Below are 22,470 nucleotides of genomic sequence, written 5' to 3' on the forward strand. Positions count from 1 at the left end.
TTGAAGCCATCAGAACACTGTACCACATATAGATGATCTAGATCTCTGCTCTCAGTTCTGTGCACAGACTTTGCTGCACCCTAGCAAACAATGTCCCTGCCAAAATTTAACCAAAACCTTCCAGCAACTCTTTGGATATGGAAACAGAAAGCACAGTTCTTGATCAAATTCAGGCAGGGATCTTTCTTTGATCTTAAAATGACTGAAAATATTTAATCCTGAAGCAAAGCTTATCCTTCTTACCAAAAGAATGACAAGGTCCCAGCACATGAAAGCTTTGAGCATCTAAAAATAATTAGACTTTCTCATTTAAAAATGGGAGAAATGACACATTTCCTCATGTCTATGAGCCATAGCACACACAATTACCACAAGAGATCAGATGACACATAGTAACTTGTTTACATGTCTGATTGATGCTCCTTGACCTTAGAAACAGCTTGTGCCGTTTTAGTTGGCATTTTCTGTCACAGTTCTGCTCAGGGCAGAAAACAAAGCTTAGAAAAGTCAAGAACTTAAAAATGGGGTTTTATCTGAGACCTCATAATCTGAATAGGTGGCAGTACCAGCTCTCCCTATTGGAAAGGACATGTTCTAGGCCACGTAGTCCTGAACTACAATGTACTTCAAATCGCTTGAGCACTTACTAATGCTCACGAGTTCAGCAACAATATGTAAATTTGCTTTCACGACCTTTTAAAGAGTAAAATTGCATTTCAATGACAGTCTTCCATAATTAAAAAAGACAACACTGGTGAAATACAGTTTACATGATTAATATATTTTACTCAGTATGTACACAGTTCTCCAAACAAGTTGGGTCATACAAAGGCAGTTTAAGAAGCGTAAAGTAACCACCTCATCAACTGTTACATGGGATACGTCTTAGCTGGTTTTGCTTCCTCCAGCTCAGCGTCCAACCAGCGGAATCTGCGGTGACGGCGTAGAACTTCAATTGCTTTTTGTTCTAGAGGTGTTGGTTGAATACCCAGGTCTTCCAAACCAGGAAGGTCAGGAAATGTCATGTCTGTTGTGTGAAACTTTAAAAAGATGGGGGAGGGGAGAGAAGAGGGAATTCACTTGATAGAATGAACAGCATTACACCCAATGCAATTATTCACATACTAAAAAAAGTATTGTGTACTTGTACCTGCAGTCACCTTTTTTCTTTTACAGAAACAAAGTAGCATAAATCCATAGTACTAGAAACATTTAACACGTCTCAAAACAATTTTCTACAAATGGTAGCTCGTGGGAGATTCTACTATAATTTCAAGGCTGCTGACATAAGACTGTTTCCCTCAAGAAAGAACCCCGCAATACAATACACTGCTGCATCCTGTAGTAGATCTGAAGACCTATTCAAACAGAAATGTGGACTCAGCCAACTGTGTGTCAGTCCCAGTTCCTTGACTGATTTTGGCTCAGCGTTTTTCCTTGGGAGAAAGAAAAGATTCAATGTGGCCCTACAGAACTATGGCATAATTATACAAGGTATTGAGTACCCAGTGTACTTCAACAGGAGATACAGATGTTCTGCATCTGGCAAAAAGTCCTTCAGGCTTCAGATTTAGATTCAGGAATAAATAGCAGTGAGACATGCAGAAAGTGTCTTCATTTTTCTCTCCATCAAGTATGTATTATCAGGAAGATTACTGCACTGCAACCACAAATTCAGGCCAAACTTGTAACGACATATTTGAACTGCAATTATATACATTATGCTTTGTCAAGAAAATGTATGTTGAATTATCACTTTTGGTAGGCTGTTTTTCTCTGTTCAATGTTTGCAGTAGGGTCCTGTATAGGACAAATATTTAATTTTATTACCATATTTGCCACACATATGACATGTATCTTAGAAAATGGAGATTTCTCTTATGCTATTATTCCTTGAAAGGTCTTAACTCAACCACATCTAATTTCATGTAGATTACTTAAGGATGAAAAGCTGGGAAAGGGGAACAATCAGACACAGAAATGACATGGAGAAACTCCCCTCTTACACTACCCATGCTACAGCTGAATTGCAGTAGTTTTAGTGATTGGGTGAAGGCGTATTTTATGAAATGTAACTCTATAAACTACAAAGGCAGCTAGAAGTAAGGTTTTCAGGAGATGTTACACCTACATCCTGGGTCAACACAGCCAATAGAATTACAATACCAACTCTCTCTAGCATGGGAGAAGAGTCAGTGGTTTGGGGAAAAAAAGTTTTGCACTAGACCATGAATAAGCTTACCTCCTTTATTACACATACTGTCCACAGTTTTTCACAATTATTTCTGAACAGGATTGGTAACCAGTTTATTTCACAGATGGAGAAATGTAAACACAGAAATTAATTGCTTACAGCTATTCAGTAAGCAGCTCTAAGTATAGGACCCAGTTCTCCCAGATTCACGGTAGTACCCTATCTCAAATTAATTTGGGACCATCAGGTCAAAATAGGCTATTGATACTGCACCATAACAAAAGGCATTAAAACTCCAACTCTGCCAAATAGTTGGGAGAGTACCTGAAACCTTCAGAGAGCAGCAAGCTTAGAGACTGTCAGAGTACACGACTATCTTTGCTAACCTACACATATGCCAACAGTTTTGACATTAATATTTGCTAAATCCTACTTTCTCCTCACTTGCAGTTGGTTTTTTGCAAGTTATTTCTCCACCCCCACTTAGGCACTCTGAGAAGTTAGGAATAAACATGAAGTTGCAATGTGTTCAGGAGAAATGCACTCTAACGTTAAGCAAGAATTTGGGCTGTATCCAGCCCTGTCAGTTCAACTTGAGTTGTTAAAAACGCCATTATCTGGATGCTATAAGTGATTTTAATGCATCCAGAGGTACATAAACTCACTACTTACCTAGAAGTAGGGAGCACCCCCCCCCCCCCCCCCCCATCACTTAGCTGCACATTGCACATCCAATCTCTACTTTGTGCTATTTTCAATAGCATGTGTTTTGGGGTAGGGGGGCAGAGGCACAGTAAAGCATGTAGCTTTGACCACTTTTAACACTTAAGAAGGTTGGGCCCTTTCCGCACCCCCATCATGTTACTTCTTGCTACATAACTCTCTCACCAATTGTTTCAACAAATTTCTTGGAATGTATTTAGAGAAATATGTTAACTATTCTTCCTTCACCGATGCTACTGGAAAGACTACACCATAATGATGCCTTTTAAAAAAACAATTCTGTTAGTCCATCTCTCTTACTAAGTCTTTGTAAGACTACACCAGAGGAATCTCCAGACTGCTTTGACAGTGTATCCCCTTGGCACTGTAACAGGTCTGGACAAATAAGTTAAGAGCGAGATTGCAGAACACCTGCTGCAGCAATTGGATGGCAGGAACCATAATCATTTGTGAAGAAGGTTATATATACACACACCCCTTTAAAAATTTAAATTTTTGTAGTATCCAAACAGTCTGAAAGAAGTTTTTTCTAATCAAATTCTAGCCATTGAACTGACTGAAATACTACACCACATGATGTACACACATTTCAGCACTCCTTGAATGCAAAACGACAAGTGCAAGTTACAAATACACAGTGAAACATCTCCCAAGAAGAATTTGTGGATCATCCCACACTTACCCGGTCCACTTTGTCTCGTGTTAACCATGGTTCAAATGGATTAATCTCAAAGAATCTTGCAACTAAACTGCAATCGGAAAGAGTATTGCAAAAGTATAGTCATTATCCAGATGCACAGAAGAAAACAAGAACTGGTAAAAATATTTCACACTTAACAGACAGTGAGCAAGAGCTTGTTCTGTAGCTGTTCTTGCAAGCTATGAATTCATTAAAGCAGTGAATGTGCCAGCCAGCAAGTTCTTTCTGGTAACTTTAACCGTTTGCTACTGAATTATTCAATCTCCTGTTCTTTTACTTTGGAAGGGAATGGAGGAGCAGATACCTAGAAGTAAAAATGAGCGTTAGTCGGTGGGGAAAATAAACCTCCACATCCAACTCCCCCAACACCAGAGACTTCAGTTTTGCCCCACTTTTCCTCCAAATTCTGTTCCCTAGCAGTGTAGGCAGTAATCCAATTAGTCACGAAGTTTGATTCAATGCCTCCATGAGAAAACATGCTTGCTGACAACTAAATGAGTTAACAGCCGTACAAACAATATGATGGAAAGTGGAGCAATCTGCATCTATAAAAAGGATGAGGATTAGTATATTTGCAGTTTCCAGAAATGAAGTTTCCCTTGAGAGAAAGAAAATCTGGCAGAGGAAAGAAAATAACACTACGGCTCTTGCTCAGTGTCCTGGGACCAACAGTATTCAAGGTAGAACCTCTTACTGAAGTGCTCACTGAAGTGGGAGACTAGGGTGTTACTAAGTTACTGTACATAAACAGAACTAAGCTTATCCGCCTTTTATATGTACTCTTTTCTCAAAAATATGGAATACCACTTAGTTTAGCCCATAAAGAGAAGAGCGTACCATGGACTGCAGCAAATGTGCATAAGACTAATAAGCACCCACATAGTTACTTTTTAACAAGCTGCTCTGTGTCAGCTGAGCCATGTTAACCTGATGCCTGTACAGCCCATTCAGAAACAGCCACAACAGTTTAAAAGGTTGTTTTAGCATTATTCATCATCAGTTACATGAATCCAATGTTGAGTCCTATTAGCAGATTGGTAGGAGGGTTCTAACACTGGTGACTGTTTTAGCTTATTAGTTTGCACTGTACTAACACTGAGGAGGACCAGCACCCCAAACATTAACACATCTCAAGCGTGCTGAGGGCAACTTCTGAAATGGCATTTACTGTTTGAGGCAGCTCTTCAAAAGGATGTGATTATGCCTTAAGGACTAGGCCCAGGCTCATATTTGTATTGCACTTTTTCATACACTATTACTCTGTAGCTGCATTTCAGCAAGTCAGCTTCTATCCTCAGTGCCCCAAGGCCAAAATGTACAGCTGCAGAAGCTCAGTGCGCACAGAGCCTTTGCAGTCCATCCACTGCAGTCAACTGAAGTGATGCTACAACTTTCCCTTCTTATCTCCCAATTCATTACCATCTTCTAAAGATGTTACTGCCCCCCTATCACAGACAAAGAAATGCTTGCTCAGAACTGTACTGCTCAAATTCCCAGGCCAAGATCTCAGTACAAACTTACCTGCAACACTGGCTCAAATCAATACAAAGGACTGAACTAGAAAGTTAATCAATACCATCAATCAATACCCATACCCACCCTTACCCCAACTGTGCTTCCAGGGTAGAAGTGCTCACCAGACTGAAAGGACAGCTGAGAGTAGCAATACCTTAAGCTGCTGCAGAAGAATCTGTCAGAGCCTATGGTCAGCAACATATACACAGATTTTCCCTGTGGTACTATTAGAAGTTCATTTAGTTTGCTACTGATTTGTCTCTGCTTAGGACCTTTTGCTGCTTCTTGAGTCTGCAAAGCCATTCAATGACTCTGGAATAAACAGTTATGCTAAGTTTATTACAAGTACACCTTCCATTCACTAGCTCATCAAATGCAGGCCTCTGCCTGAGCAGATGACTCAAAGCTAGCTAATGAGTACCTAAGGTAAGCCAGTTTCTGCAATCCTACCATGTTAAATAACAACTGGCAATATTAAATAACCAATGCAACAGTTATTTATGCTTCTGTGCCACCTGGTAGATCCCAAGTTCTTAGTGAAGGAAGGGTCTCACTTACTGGTAGAGAGGACGTGGAAGTGGATAGGGAAGAAAGGTTCGAAAGCAAACTGCGTAGATGTATTCTACCATGTCATACAGGAGGTATCGGTTAGGTCTGAAAGAAAAAGTAACAAACATTATAGGTAATCAGATACACTTAAATGTTTGCAGCAAGAGACAAAAATTTTAAAGCCCTCCACCCCCAAGCCTACCAAAGGCCTGTTTTCTTCAATCTAAATGATTTGCCAGATTTGTCATTTTCCTCACAAGAGGGGAACAAATTTTGGCTCTCCAGATTCTGTACTGTTTGAAATAAAGAAGGATGAAGTTAGCAAAACCTATCATCTGACATCAGCGATGGTAATGGTGTAAGTCACAAACTGAAAAACTGTTTTGCCACTGCATTGGGTGCTGGTGCCCAGGCACTGGGAGCGGTGGCTGCAGGGACAGCCTCTGTGGAGAGGTTGGGGCTGCCCCGTGCCTGGCATGGCCGGCTCCGGCAGATCCACCGCAGGGCACAGCTGAGCCCCTCAGACAAGATGGAGGCACCTCTGGGAAAACATATTGAAGGAAGGGGAAAAATGCCACATGGGCAGAAATGAGTGAGGAAAAAAGTGTTGAGAAACAGCCCTGCAGACACCAAGGTGAGAGCAGGAGGAGGTGTTCCAGGCACCCGAGCAGAGATTCCCCTGCAGCTCATGGGGTGCTCACGGTGGAGCAAGTTTATCCTGAAGGACTGCAGCCCGTGGAAGGGCCCACGTTGGAGCAGGGGAACAGTGTGAAAAGGAAGGACCGGCAGAGAGGAGCTGTTATAGACTGACCCCATAACACGCTGTTCCCCCATCTCCCTGCGCTGCTCGGGGAGAGAGGGTAGAAGAGTCGTGAGTGAAGGAGTGAAGTTGAGCCTGGAAAAAGGGTGGAGGGGAGAAGGTGTTGTTTTATTCTTTTTGTCTTTATTTCACACTATTCAAATCTATTTTAACTGACAGTAAATTAAATTAATTTTTCCCAAGTCGAGCCTGTTTGACCCATGACAGTAACCGGTAAGCAATCTCCCTGTCTTTATCTCAACCCATAAGCTTCTCATACTATTTCTTCCTGCTGTCCTGTTGAGGAGGAGGAGTGAGCAGCTGGGTGGGCATCTGGCTGTTGGCCAAGGCTAACCCACCGTAATCATACTGAATTAAGTGTATTCTGTGCACTTTTAAAGCACACCTTTAACGTGCCTCCTCCATGCTGACTCAAATTCTGAACACAAGATTTTCAGCGCTGGGACAGGACTGAATTTGTACAAGCCCATTTGGCACTTTGTAATAAAAGGAAGCCAGAAAGCAAATAGTAAAATTAAGAAAGGTTTGTTAACAAGACATCCCATCTTTGGTAGCAAATGGCTGCAAGGAAATTGATTCACATGCCTTTGCTCAACAAAGAACATACTGTTCTCTTCTAAAGCAAAAGGAAGAAACTAAGACAAATTCCCCCGAAAGAATGCATTCCCCATCTCAAGACAGAAGGAAGGAAGCAGTCAGTCCCCTGCGCACCTGCAGTCGTTTAAGAGAAACATATACCATTGAGAGTTCCCATGCCTTTCTTGTTCAGACTTTGCCTTAGTGTTTTAATACGCTATCTTTATAGGTGGCTCAGACTGAAACAGATACCTTGACTTTCAAGACAATTTACCGGTATTCCAAAACATTCTGAAAATCTTCACAACAACACATAAGAGCACACTGCTGAGCACCGGTGTGTCACTTGGTGTTTCAACCTTCAAAATTACATCCTGCTGATCATGATCAAAGGAGCAATGAACACACCAAAAGTGTGTGTCTCCTAACGATTTGCTACACTTTTCAGCTAATGCAGAGACCCCAGTGACATGACAACCAACTTGAGACTGATTACTTCCCAGGTAGGGGCCTTCTAAAAATAAGACTCTGTAGGCTTTCTTCATCTTCAGTCTCCCTTTTTTTTTTTTTTTAATAGGAGACACTGAATTACTGTTGCAATCTAAACCCCCACAAAATGAAAACATGCTAGAGTAAGACTGTCTAAGAATACAAAACTTCACACAGTCCAAAAATCCAAGACTGTGATACAAAGAACATGAATTTCAGTTTGATAAACCCAAGGTCTCAAAGATATCAGGGTCTGAGGTTACATGCACGAAAACTGAGCCTTCAATTGACATGGTCTTCAGAAAGAACAGCAATGCTAATAACCACAAACAAAATTTGTTGATAAATACTGGAAAAAAGACAGAACCCCAAATTACTACTACTTTAGTTTGTGAAAGAAAATTAGGGCAAAACGTTCTAATGGATATACTTAAAGGTAGGTCAGCATATTTGGGAGAATTCAAAAGAATTCAACACTCAAAACTCCTTACCAACTTCATACAGGTGGCTAGATTATAGAACTTGAGAGCAATCTGCATGTATGAAGTTACAGTAAAGGACTACCATCAAAAACAAGATAGTAAGTTTTCTTCTGTTAATAGAACTTACAAGAGAAACACAGCAAAAAGTGGTAATGTCAAATTTACTTACTCAGATGAGAAAAAACAAACAAACTTTGTCTTCATTAGTTATTAGCTTTTTTTTTTACCAAATTTTTTGCCCTTACACTCTAACATCCTCATGCCTATCCAAAAGTAGTATAAGCCAATTTCACTTTTATCCTCATATGTAAGAACCATGTAACAATGTATACTATAGCCAAACTTAAAAATGTGAAAATAAATACTGTTTGTTCCTTTACAAATTACCAAATATTAAAAATACGACTTCACCAAGAATAGAATCACATTGAAGTATCACTACATTAACCACAGTACCAGCAGACAGCAAGCTCTAGAGAATATTAGCAATAAAGACAGAAGATTTAACAGGTGGATGAAGCAAAACCAATCCATGGGGAATAGGTAAAAAAACCATAACAAATCTTCAGTCATTCAGAAATAGCAATGACACCACTAGCTGTCATAGTTAAAACTCTATTCCACCATATAGTAGGAAGGAAAAAAAAAAAAAAAACCCAAAACACCACAAAACCAAAACCACAGAAATAGAATGCTCTTTTACAAAATTAGTATTTTAAACTCAAACTGGTAACTCCTTCTAAAAAAAATAAAAAAGCATCTCATACAGCTTTAGTAAAGGGTTATGCTGCAGAGTTCCTTTGGTTTTGCAACACTGATTTGGATCTTCGGTTTAGATCAGCATTTATTCAAAGTCTTTTCAGTCATTGTTATGTGCCTGAAACTGTATTCCCTGCAGTGAGAGCCTGGCATCCTTGCTTGAATTCCTGCCTCTGAAACCTGGGCACTGAACTCCTGGTCTTCTGTAAATTGCCAAAAAATGAGACTTTGAAACTGTAAGAATACATTCAAAGTTGAGCCAATTGCCCTTCCATTTGGCTGCAAAGTGTTCTTAGTGTGCAGTTCTCAATTTCTCCTGCAGTTGGAGCAGCTGCTTCTGCTGAGACAGCGATGAAACTAAAAACGGGCACCTCTCCATCCTTTTGTGGCAGGCGGTTTTGGATACATATTGACCCACCTTCAAGTTTGCCCACAAGAGAGAAAATAGTCACTCAAAATGTTAATTTTGTCACATTTTGTGGTTTTGCATTAGTTGTGTCCATCTGACACCTACACATCTATTCTCGTTGATAAAAAAAAGTGGTTTTGAATAGCTGTCTAGCATTTGTTTCCACTCGTTCTTTAGTGTGATGCTTCATATCATCACAGTGATCTGAAAGCAACTTCAAGTTACTTAGTAACCTTATTGTTGCTGTTAGTAGTCCTTTCAGACTTTTGGTAGCTTCTTTCTCTTATTTTGCTAGTTTTTGAGCAAAAGTTCCTCAGCATGTTCCGGAAGAAGTTGAAGACCTGCTTGCTGCCTTTTCCAGAACACCAGCGCACAGCACAGCTAGCCTAGCTGTCAGGATAACATCTTCCTCAACAGCTCAGTTACAGCATTGAAGAAAGTGACATCACACGAGTAAAAGATGCTCCAGCAATGATCTCTGCACTACAGGAATAAAGAGCTGTCACTGCAACAGCATCACAAAATGAACATGGAAAAAACAATGTAGTCTCAGATAAGCCTTTGCAAAATCCAGACACTATGCACATTTTCAGCGTATAAAGGGGGGAAGACAGAGATGTGCAAGCAACAGAAAAAAAGAGAGTTGTTCAGCATCATTTGTATCTTGACTAATTAGCAACTGTTTTCTTTATCAATGAATCTAATGTTCCTTTTACCACCTATATTGGATGAAGACCAGTTCCAGTGCTATGTTACAGTATCAAAACATGGATCCACTACCTTGGCATTTGGCACCTTGCTTATTCTTAATGCTAATGACCTATTTGACTTGGAGCTTTTGTACACAAAATATTCCAAGAGATGCACTGTCTCTATCCATTCTCATTTCAGGTGGTTTTCACACAGCTTTAGCAGAATTTTCTCCAAATCTATGTCATCTAGCATGTTTCCCAAGATTGCCTATTTCTTTGTGTGCACATACATAACATTAAATGCAATGGGGCCCAAACTAGGATTTTCAGAGTACTCACAATAACAGCTTGAGTCATTTTTCCTCCCAAAAAGGAGGTGGAATTTATTGCAGCTCAAACTGTGTGCATGGATGGAGAAATTAAATGTACTGTGCAGCATGCCAAAAAATGACACCAAAAAGAAGTACTTCAGTTAATTAGAATCAGAAAAGTAACCTACCCAGCCAAGGCGTATGTTTTTCCTTTAGCATCAGGATCCTTAATTGCATTAATAATTGCCTTTGCTACATCAACCACCTGTGAGAAACAAATTCAGACAATTACCAATAGAAAATAGGAATGCATGCACACACTCCTATTTCAGAAGTGATTTACAGGGTGAAAAGAAAAAAACCGAACACACACACACACACACACACACACACACAGGATTTGGGATTGTCTTGTTTTATTGAAAACTTACATATACCGGTTGCTTCACTGTTTTTTTGCCCAGAGAAATAAGAGGCACACCACCAAACCAGCGCATGTCTGACAAAGACACATACATAACTTGAGAATAACATCTGTGAATCCTTTCAGTAAGCAAATAACCAATACAGTTTGCACTACACTGAGTGTGGATCTCTTCTGAAAACTGACTTAACTTTAAAAAAACAAAAGCATTGAGAAGAATTACTATCCAATTCCAGCAGCGCTGTTTTCAACGCACATTTAGTTTTCTTATTAACAACAATGGGAAGTCTGTATTTACTGTTTACTTACAGTGATTCAGAGTTATCTCAACTTTGCAAGACAGAAATAGATTCCACTCTTTCCTGTCTAGCAATTTTGTTGGCGATACATCAGAGCCATTACTGTTGCTTCTGAGCCCAGAACAACTCAGGTCGATTTTTACATTCGAGCATTACCAACTTGAAAAACTACCTTCAGGGTAAACTACTTTGAGGGTTAAGATGACCAGACCTTAGCTCAGAACAATCTAAATAAAAAAAAACCCAACAGTACCCATCCCCCCCTCAAAAAATAATAAATAAAAAAAAAAAATCAAACAGTAACTAGATTCAGAAAGAATTCAGTCATGAGATGAAAATTTATATTATGTTTCCCATTACACACCTCCAGCTAACAAAACACATTTCTGATAAACACATACCTCTCTGCTTTTCAAAAGCAAATCCCATTTTCCCTCGTTCTCTACAGACAGGTATAGAAATCATACATGATTTTATTATTTCAAGAGTACATACTTGCATAATGATTGAGAAATCGGTCCTCTCTCCCAAACATCTCAGAGGGCTTCAAAATTATAGCATCTGGAAATTCTTCCCTCACCACGTTCTCTCCAACAGCCTATCATTCGATTAAAATGAACACACTTATTAGATCCATTCTGAAAGACCAGAAGAGGATGCCTCTTCAGAACTTAATGCATCCTGACTAAAGCACTGAAAGAAATGACATCAGTAGCACAAAAATTATTTATATCTGAGCCATTTGATCTTTGAGATGCTATGCTAAGATAAAGGTCTCACAGAACATCCCAAAAGTCCCATAAACATGTAGATCATTTCTTCTATTTGAGATACAATACAATCTCAGTAGTGAAGCGACACAAATTTAAAGTGACAAGGTTCAAAAAGGAAGAAGCCTAACCTAAATACTTCTCTTGCTTACATCAGACCAGAGCTTGAAAGAAAACAGAAGGTTTACATAACCCCTACTACATTATCAGAACACTCCAAGAACTGCTTAAGTACAGTTAGAAATTTCAGTGGCAGCTATCCACTTTCCACATAGGACTGGCCAATACAGTAAGGCCTAACTATCCTACAGAGTTGTTACACATTGAGACCTACCAAATTTTAACCCTGGCTTTAAAAACTTTTTATACTAAGACAAGGCAGAGTACAGTGAGCTCAAACAAAACAAAAATAGCTGAAACGGGGACAATTGCTATATTAAAAGAGAAAAATCAATAACAGAAAAATTATACCTCCTAATAAGGAAAAAAATAACAGGATAGCAAACACACTTTTTTTTTTTTGTACAAGAGCAGGTAACAATCCCAAACCAAGGGCCTGTAATCCTGATACTCATGTGTCTTTGCAGCATTCATTTTGGTATCGGCCACTTACTTTGCTAGGTCATTCCAGCCTTAGATGTTAGGCCTGATATTGGATCCCAAGCCATCAAACTAGTTCCTCTTTCTTAATGTCAGCAATTTTAGATGCAAAGATATTCAGGGACAGAAGAAAGAAAGAGTTTTCAGCAATACGAGATCTACTTCCCTTCAAAGCGCATGAAATACTAAGAGGGATTTCTAGCTCCAATAAGCACAGTAACCCAAAAATTCCTCAGCTGCAGAAAACGTTCCATAATAAATTCATACACTGATTTCCTTCAAACACACCCAATTGGCAGGGGGGTGAGGACAGGGGATGGAGGGGACCAACAACAACAAAGTAGGCTCTCAGAACATATATTCAAAAGGACTGCAGACTTACTTTACTCCTGAGGTATTTGGAGGGACTCTTCATGCTAGCATTCAGGTGAGAGATATGAATGAGTGTTTCCACACCAGCTTCCCTAGTTATCTGCGCAATACTTTTAGGAATATTTACAAATTCATCTTCAAAACTGAAGTTTCTAAAACAAGGCAAAAGACAAGTTTTACTTTAAGAGGCATCAACAGTGGCTGCCTACCAACCAAATAGCAATCATTACCCATTACTTGAATATATTTCAAAAACCTATCTTGATGCTACTTGTTAGAAACAAAGTTTCCTTTCATGAGGAACTGTTCATAAAATAAGAACTAGAGGCAAGTGAAATGCAACAGCAAGCTTCAATTACAGCTTTAGTACTGTCTGTTTTTTCACCTGTTAAGATTAAATCAGTATGAAAAATCCTCTTCCCACTTGTCTGTGACAAACAGAAAACTCTTCCCAAGTGAAAACAGATTTTTTTTTTTTTCTTTAAAGAGAAGTGCTGCATCTTGAAATCTGAGCAAAGCTGCCTTTTTACACCACCTGTTCAAAATTTGACTTGATTTGATGCACTCAATTACACTACAAAGGAGCTCAAAAATTCTGAGCAGCCTAAGTTCGGGCAGATGCTAGGCATTGGGGAAGTGGACAAAACAAGACCAAAGAACACACAGGTGCTTATGCAAATGGAAAATTTTACATTGACAGAACAGTTAGAACCATTTCGTAGCAGCTGTGAGGGACTTCAAGGAGAAGCATGCAGAAAGAACAACTACTCCACTCACTTATATGGCATTCAAGGGGCCTAAATTAGGGGGTTCAACTGTAATCTAGTTTGGCATCTGATCAAGAACAATTCAGAAGCTCTGTCTCCAAGCAGAACTGACACTATAGGCTGGCAACAATCCCAAAATTGTTTCCAACTATCCCAAGACTGCAAGAAAGAGAATTGGCTTCTCGGGTCTTTATACTATCCTTGTAAGCACCCCGCTCCATCTTTTCCATTTGCTCTGGGTAACAAGCATCTTGTCCAAATGCCTCTCTCTCTGTCCTTATCTACTCCCACAGCTCTTCAGATCCCACTGGAGTCTAAAGAAAGCCTTAAAAATAAAAAGTTATTTTTGACCCTTCAATAACTAATCTGATCCTGGGAACCATCACTCCTGTTCTACTCACAAAAATAGATTTTAGAAACACACAAGAACGAACAACATCCCTCCTGTAACTATGGAGTTTTTAAACAACATTGTATACACAGATGAGACTGTACACTAATGTTAGGCAAGGAGGAAAGTACTTAATGGTAGGCTTTACTTTTTTTGACTGATCTCTACTTCTAATCTTTTTTTTTTTTTTCCTCCTTAAGTTTTTCATAGACTTCAGGATGACTACAATGGTTAGTCTGACCTCATGTTTAACAGACAATAGAATTTTATCTCAGGGTTCCAGCACCACCATTGATACCAACGTGTATAAAACGCACGATAAGAATATTTGTGCAATACAGTGGTAAGTTTTGGAACGTCCCAAATTCTTTAACATGTACCGAGACTCCTCTGCTGCTGAATCTGTTGAAACTGACCAGTGACAAGGTTTGGGGGGTTTTAACTAGAAACTCTTTGTTATCATCCTCACACTTCCTTTCAATAACAAAGAAACCCTCCCTTATATAAATCATACTTTTCACATGAGACCAGAAATTTTAAAGGGGAAGTACATGAAATACATATCTGAAAGAAACAAAGACTACACTGTCCTTGGGCCAACCATACAGACTTTCTTTTCTTCCCGCACTCCCACATTACAAAGAAATTTCTTCTGTTTTGACAGCAATAAGCATTTGAACTCTTACATTCATAATTTAGTAACAGCACAAAACAATCCTGACAGGTTGGTTTGTGTATTTTTACCTATATCCCAAAGTCTGAAGAAGATATAAAAAGAACCAAAAACCTTGTCAGGTGCACAAGACCTAAGTTAACTTACGTTTGGTGGGCTTCTTCCCCAATAAACTATGTTATAGACTCCAACAGTGGGACAAGGAGCTAAGTGACTATCAGAAAAAGAAAGTACCTCTACGAGTTTGACTGCAAAATCAAAGTGTCTCCCAGAAGTTATGTATGATATTTGACTAGACAAGAAACAGCTGAAATAGTATGTCTGTTGGCAAGCATCTATTTTGGGAAAAATAATTGTACAATTTGAGACTACTAATTCTATTCTATTAATACAATTTGACTGCTAATTCTACAATTTGAACATCAAACGGCTCTTCACAAAAAAAAGAGCAACAAAAGCATTAGGCTTGTAAACATAGATGAAACTGATATCTACATTTGTTTCTGCCTACTATGATAGCAAAATTAGGTACTTTATAAAGGCAAATCACACAACTAATGAGTTTTTGTCTGGCAGCTCTGCACAAGGCTTTAAATAAAGTGGACATAATTGCACGCACACACACACAAAAATGAGGCTATTACAGGTATTTTTAACCTAAAATAAATATGTTGGGGTTTTTTTTAATGGATTTCAAAAAGGAACTATTTTTAAAAATTATTACAAAAAATGCTTATGTAACTAATACTGTCTGTGCCAAAATTCTATCAAGGAATGATGTTATTAATCATAATCTTAGGGACTCTCCATTAGCTATTCCTGTTTATTAACATTTACCAGAGAATAGGAAAAGCTTGATCATAGCTTATTCTAGTAGGCTATAATTCATCACTATGCCGAAGTGGCAGGACAAAAGCCCACTTCTGTAATAATGTAAATACGAGCTCACAGAAACTGGTGAGCCTCTGTCAGCTATAGGAAGGCACCCATGAAACATCTGTAAGGTGTATGAAAGCAGCACATTGAACCCTCTGACAGAAGAAAAGCTGTACACTAGAAAATTATAGAAAGAATGCACTTTTCAAGAGCAGATCATAACCAGGACTCTAGTTAACCATTTAAAGAAATGGAAGAAATTTTATATACAAAATTTCAGTTTTGCCTTTTCATAGAAGCCAAGAATAATGCATATTGTACACATACTGTAAAACATGGCTACAGTGTCCAATACCTGGTGCAAATCTATCTATATGGGGGGGACAAAAAAAAGGAAAATTACTTTGTTTCCCATTCCTTTCCAACAAGATTAATGACCACATTGCTGTGTTCCACGGCTCTTCGGATAGAGTCTTTGTCCTTACAGTCCCACTCCTGTAACCAGAGCATCAAATGGGAAAAAGATGAGATAATGTGTAAATAGGCATAATCAAAGAAAGCTCTTTCACACCATTTCCATTTAGAGACTAAACAATAGCTGGAGTTCTGACTTTGAGAATGATTAACAGACTTCCTTGTATAGCAATGGTATTGTATTTGATCTAAAGCCAAAGCAAAAAAGACTTACTAAGAAGAGAAGTTGCCCCAGGTCCCCCATTGGCCGCAGATACATGAGGTCATACTGATCACAGCGATAGGGTATGATTACTTGAGATCCAATGCGACCTAAGCGTTCAAAAAAAAAAAGTTTCATTTATCTCAAACTACTACATAACTTTAAGTAGATGAACTTCTGAATATACAAAACTTCCTTTTTTCCCTGGCATTAAAGCACAACAAATACACATAGATATCTTGAATAGTTATCTGCAAAGCTAAAAGTAGAACAGAAGTAAGTTTTTGAACCTACATCATTGGAATTCTTAAGCAGGGACTTACTTGAGTATTTGGGCCTGTAAGACAAAACATAGAAGCTTGCAAGAAGCTTGTTAACCACAAAAAAAAAAATTTTAAAAAAGTCAGTGTGTGCTATAAACATAGTACAATACCTAAAAATGTGTCATATCTATGGATATTTGCATTTTTTAAGTTGCATGGAAAAAAGGAAAAAAAAAAGCAAGAGTTATTTTCTAAAACTTAAATTCAAAAGGGCAATTCTAAAGAATTCCAATTAAATTCCTTTATTTAGGAGTTTATTTTAGTAAAATGCACTAATAAGGCCAAAACCAGAAGAATCAAATACATGCTGTACCTCTCCTCAGATCTGCTTTTTACAGACTGAAAAACAGTAGTTGAAGGAGAACAACTTATTTTAACGACTTAACAATCTTCAAAAGCTTCTAAATTTCCTAGATTAAAGCAGTTTTTACTAATTGTCACATCTTGGCACTTTAGCAGACCAAACGCTATGAAAGTATCACAAAAAACACTTCTAAAATCCAAAGTGCCAGAGATTTCTAGATCCTGCAACCTGAAGAAAAACTAGAGTTTCATTAAACACAATTTTTTTTTTTAATTGGTACTCTTGGGGAACATTACCTAAACGGTTGACAACATATCGTCCTAGGAAACCCGTAGCCCCAAAGACAGTGGCCACAATGCCACTAACAGAGGATCGTCCACCTCTTCCATGAGGGATCACAGCATGATGAACTTGGTGGTGCTGCTGCAACACAGATGGTGCTACAGCTAACACAGAAATGCCAGGGCCTACAACACAAAACGGGAGAAAGCACGTGATACAAGCTAAAAGTTAGCAGTGACAACACATAGTTAATGTTATTTTTCTCACTACAGATACATTTTCTCTAATCTCCCTCAGCAAAATTTCCCATGTTAAGACTCCTGACAGGCTATTTCAGAGACATCTGGATAGGTCAGAGGACAGCAGGCTTGAGGGACCTGTTGATCAAAGTCAAAGACCAAACTAAGATACAAAAGGAGCAGAATAAGGTTATTGGTTCCTAAACAGCAAGTAAAGCTTAACTGGCTAGCATTAGGACTTGATGTATAAGGTGAAGCAAAGAGGTTAAGCAAATAAAGAATATTTGGTACAGGCAGGTCCCACCTGAGTACATCCACATTCTGCTTCCAGATCTGGGAACTGTGGGACAAATGACCTCAGAATCACTCCATATGCAATTAACCAGACATTTTACCTCAGTCTGAATATAGCAGACCCAAATGTTGGAAGAGGCAGCAATCTTCCTATATCATAGCTCTGGAGTGAAGGGAAATTAAGAGATGCAAAGAGCCAGATCCATGATGCATAGAATATTGCCTCAAAGCTGTTCCTCTTCTCAAGGAGCTATGAAAACTTGAAAGCCACAGAAATAGGACATCACTAGGATATTGACATAAATTGACAAGGTGGCTCCAATAGGGAGTTTGAAAAGAAGAAACATGTGTCCTCTCCAACCAAGTTAGCCAAAAGCAAGAAATAAACTGCTTGTAAGAGATTTTTGAAATTAGAAGTGTTTAGTGTTACTACATGTCCATGCTCATAAAAAGAAAGGAACAGATGAAATATAGAGTGCATAAACACACTACAGACATCTGGCTGTTGACAAAAGCAGACCGTAAGAGCTGTCATTGGAAAACTAACTTGAGGATGTAACAGAAATCCAGTAACTGACCTTCCAACTTTTAGTTAAGTCATGGCCATAAGCATTTTCTGGATAAGAATAAGCAAGTTTAATCTTCCCCCTATAAATCTAAGTAGCAAGAATCATAATGAAAACAAGATTAGCATTAGATATCTGAATGACGGATGCATTAGGAAGCAACAAAAACAATCCCGCTTGTAGACTAAAGGAGTAAGTCTTATCCTGATATGGTTAGGTATTACCAGTTACACAGTGGCACTGATGCTGTAGCCATGATGTTAAGAAGATCAAAAGGACACGGTATGTTTGGACATAAATTATATTTTGTTAGATCAGCTGACAGAATTCAAACCAGAAAATCCAGCATGATTTCAGTGCCTGAAGGAGGTGCTTCTCTACCCAAAAGTTTGTCTATCCCTCCTCTCTCCATACCCCACAAATTGGAATAGTAAAAGATACCACATCTCCAATTTTGTCCTGAAAGGTAGCTTGACACCCGCTTAACTAAACAAAGCAATCACACATATACACTTGTACTTATCAAATTAATACACTATGCCTAAAAACTGTACTCCAGTTGGCTGACAAAATAAGATATTACCTACACAAACTTCAAGTAGGTATATGACTCCCTAAAATGCAACTCTCCTACAAAATAGGTCCAAGCTCAGGAACAGTTAAACTGGGCATGGCATCTGTCTTAAAGTGACAGATATGCAGGGCCTCTCCATTACTGAAGCACAGACCTTGAGACTAATAATAAGAAGGAAAATACACTCTATGATAAGGACCCATTAAAAAAAAAAAAAAGAAAAACGCAAAAAAAACACCACCACAAAAACCCCCAAACAAAAACACACACAAAAAAATCAATCACACCGTTTGTCAAAGAGCTGCTGGAGTTTAATAGAAGTACACACTCATGTAGCATCCAATTAATGTCTAAAAACTTGACATGCAGTTTTAAAAGTGACACAATGTGTTCATATTGAACTTTATAATACCTCAAACTGAAATTTTAAGGAACATGCCAACTCATCACTGCCACATTCACCACTTATCTTCACTCTCTCCTTTTTCTATCATCCAGTTAATTTAACATTGCCCTCTAAAATCTTTGTGTATACTTCTGCAGAATTACAGTGAAGGTGAGGACAGTCATTTCAATGGATTTCCAATACAGCACATCTTAAAACACATTACCACGCCATCCTTACAATGCTGACACAGACAACACAAACATACAGCCCATACCCTAGGTTTTTCCATACAAAACTGTTGGAGCAGGGTGGTTGCTTTTTTCTTTTTCCTTTACTCTTTTAAAGGACAACAATAGAACAAACTTGCAAATGAAATCAGCAGTGTATGCTGAATACTTTGTACAATGTAATGGGTGGCTATGTAATGGGTACCTGGAGAGTGCAGATTAACCAAGCTCAGTACAAGTGCAAGCACAAAGGATAATACTGAGGGAGACAGTTGGATGATCTTGTTACCTTCATTCTTGTAGTGTTCTAATAACAAAGGGCTTGTTATTTATTTTTTAGGATAAGCGGACTCACAGAAAAATGACTGGGTTCTTTATAACCAGCAGGATTCCTTCAAGTATGCAAAAAAGCTACATGGTATGCTGAGATGGTGAAAGAGAAAGCTTGATGACCTATACTCCTCAGTACTTTGTTTACATACATTTCTTTTTCTAAGGGTTTGTAAAAAAAAAATATTTACAGAATATTAATATTTACAGAATTAACACTATCTCTGTTACTTTCAGATAGGAACACATTTCAGTCCTTACAATATAAAACCCAAAAGCAACTGTCCTGGTTTCAGCTGGGATAGAGTTAACTGTCTTCCTAGTAGCTGGTACAGTGCTATGTTTTGAGTTCAGTATGTGAAGAATGTTGATAACACTGATGTTTTCAGTTGTTGCTCAGTAGTGTTTAGACTAATGTCAAGGATTTTTCAGCTTCTCATGCCCAGCCAGCGAGAAAGCTGGAGGGGCACAAGAAGTTGGCACAGGACACAGCCAGGGCACCTGACCCAAACTGGCCAACGGGGTATTCCATACCATGGGACGTCCCATCTAGTACAGGAACGGGGAAGTGGGGGCAGGGAATCGCCGCTCGGGGACTGGCTGGGTGTCGGTCGGTGGGTGGCGAGCAATTGCACTGCGCATCATTTGTACATTCCAATCCTTTCATTATTACTGTTGTCTTTTTATTAGTGTTATCATTATCATTATTAGTTTCTTCTTTTCTGTTCTATTAAACCGTTCTTATCTCAACCCACAGGTTTTGCTTCTTTTCCTGATTTTCTCCCCCATACCACTGGGTGGGGGGGGAGTGAGTGAGCGGCTGCGTGGTGTTTAGTTGCTGGCTGGGGTTAAACCATGACAGCAACAAGATTTCAGTCCACTGTGAGCACCTGTTGAAAAAAGTATTATTATACAGATCGACCCATGTAAGAATGACAAGAAAGTTAATCTGAAAAAAATTATACACGTCTTTTGTGGCTATTTTGTGGCTTTTTTGCTGTTATTTCTGCAAAAATTATCGGTGACAGGCTCTTCATGACACTAAGACTGTCACACTAACAAGTAACATCCAATTACTGTTTTGTATTCGCCCACCTTTGTGTATACACCTGTTGTTGCTTGCCTTACACTGTGAGGTCTTTAGTGGTGTACATATTGTCTTGTTCCATAACTGTACAAGATCTGTCACAAATTATCACTATCTATGGCTACGTGCCCAGTTACTACTCTATTATAAAAAAAAATTGAGATTTAAAGGTATCCATGAGGCTCAAAAGAAAGCAGGCTAGAGATCCTCACACTGATTCACAACCAGTAAAGGACCTTCCACATGGTGTGGAGCCCTATCAAAATGCAACATTTAATAAGTCTGAACAACGTAACTTAATAAAGCCATACAGTTTTCACAGCCCATGTTAACACCTAGACTGAGCAGCACGGCTTAAAGCTCTGTGCTCCCATGTAACACAGACTTGCACAGGGATTCTTTCCCAGGGCAGTAGGATTCCATCTTCTTCACTAACCGGAATCTATTTGTCACTGGAAGTTTATCTTTACAATCCATATTTGAAGCAGCTTATGAATGCTGGTTTGCATTAAACCTCAGATACCCACAGTAAACCAGAACAATTTTTTGAAAAGACACATTGCTCCAATTAAAAGCATGTTAAATCCCTTCCTCGCCTTTATCAACCAACAAAACCTGTTTGCCATCTCCCACTTTACTCAACAGAGGAGCAAGCACATGTTGAATCAATTTAACTAAAAATCCGTTCCGTTTTGGTGGCAAAGGCACAAATACAAGCTTTAAATGTAATTTTGGTACACGAGCGTGCTCATAGACCATGGTCAAAACATCAAGGTCACCTAAGAAATGGCAAAAGGAATCCAAAGGTTTAGCCTACCGGGTAGCATTTCATCTGCTGAGATTTTGACAGTCCCAGCGAGACAAACCAACCGCACGGCTACACCGCTAGCCTGAGCTAGTCCCATGCAGCCCCTTGGGCTACAAACCCCCGTTCCCTAAATAGAAGACAGGCAGAAAACCGACCGTTTCTGCCGCAAGCAGTTATTTTCGCCAGCCGCTTTTCAGACGCTGCCCTGCGAGCTCCCTCACCCAGCCCTACTCCGAGGCCCCGCGCTGAGAGAAGGGGAGGCCCGCGGGCTGGCGGCTGCCGCAACACCGTGCAGGCTCGGGCAGAGAGCTCAAGGGCAGCCTGGCTCCCCGCGGGGAGAAGCGGCGGCCCGGCACCGGCACCAGCCCCAGCCCCAGCCCCAGCCCCAGCCCCTCGGCGGCGGTGACACTCACCTGCCCTTCGCAGAAAGAGGCCGCGGGGAGCCCAAGAGCAGCGAGCTACGGCCGCCATCTTGCTCTACCCACCAACCCCCGCGGCGGACGGCATGCGGACAGGGTCAAACCTCTGCCCCGCTGCGTGCGCAGGCGTCACCCACCGGGCGGGCGGGCGGGGAGTGCGCCTGCGCAAAGCCGCCTGCCGCAGCGCGCCTGCGTGTAGAGGGGACTCGCTCCGTGCCTCCTCTCCGGCGGGGAGGGGGGCGGGGCTGCGGCACGTGCGGCTCCCGCCTGAGGGGTGGGCCACGCCCACCCTCCGGCTGAGGGGAGGCGGCGCGCGGCCGGGGCTCCCCTCATGGCGGCTGCTCCCTCCCCGGCCCCTCAGCGGGGCCGCCGGCAGTCGTAGCCCCTGGCTGCTCCCGAGCTGGTGGGCTGGAGGCAGGGCGGCCCGTGGGGGACGGGGAGGCCGGGCGGTGAGCTCCGTGGCAGGGTGCGGTGGACAGGCTGGGGCCGACCGGGGATGGACGCTTGAGCTCTGGAGGGTGGGACGGAAGTTTGGAAGCACCCGAGAGAGGGATTTCAGAGG

General features: G+C 40.2%; 1 protein-coding gene across 1 annotated transcript; it reads right to left on the minus strand.

The window, feature by feature from the left end:
- Positions 1–760: 760 nt before the first annotated feature.
- On the minus strand, positions 761–22,037 carry NDUFA9 (NADH:ubiquinone oxidoreductase subunit A9). Its single transcript, XM_052789803.1, has 11 exons — positions 21,903–22,037; positions 16,991–17,161; positions 16,080–16,177; positions 15,795–15,886; positions 12,695–12,836; positions 11,438–11,540; positions 10,651–10,718; positions 10,408–10,484; positions 5,691–5,786; positions 3,600–3,666; positions 761–1,040 (listed from the first exon to the last, which is right to left on the minus strand). The coding sequence occupies exons 1-11, from the start codon at positions 21,958–21,960 to the stop codon at positions 870–872; spliced, it is 1,143 nt and encodes a 380-aa protein (XP_052645763.1). The 5' UTR covers positions 21,961–22,037; the 3' UTR covers positions 761–869.
- Between the last annotated feature and the right edge of the window lie 433 nt (positions 22,038–22,470).

The sequence above is a fragment of the Harpia harpyja genome, chromosome 6, assembly GCF_026419915.1.
Source record: "Harpia harpyja isolate bHarHar1 chromosome 6, bHarHar1 primary haplotype, whole genome shotgun sequence".
NCBI lineage: Eukaryota > Metazoa > Chordata > Aves > Accipitriformes > Accipitridae > Harpia > Harpia harpyja.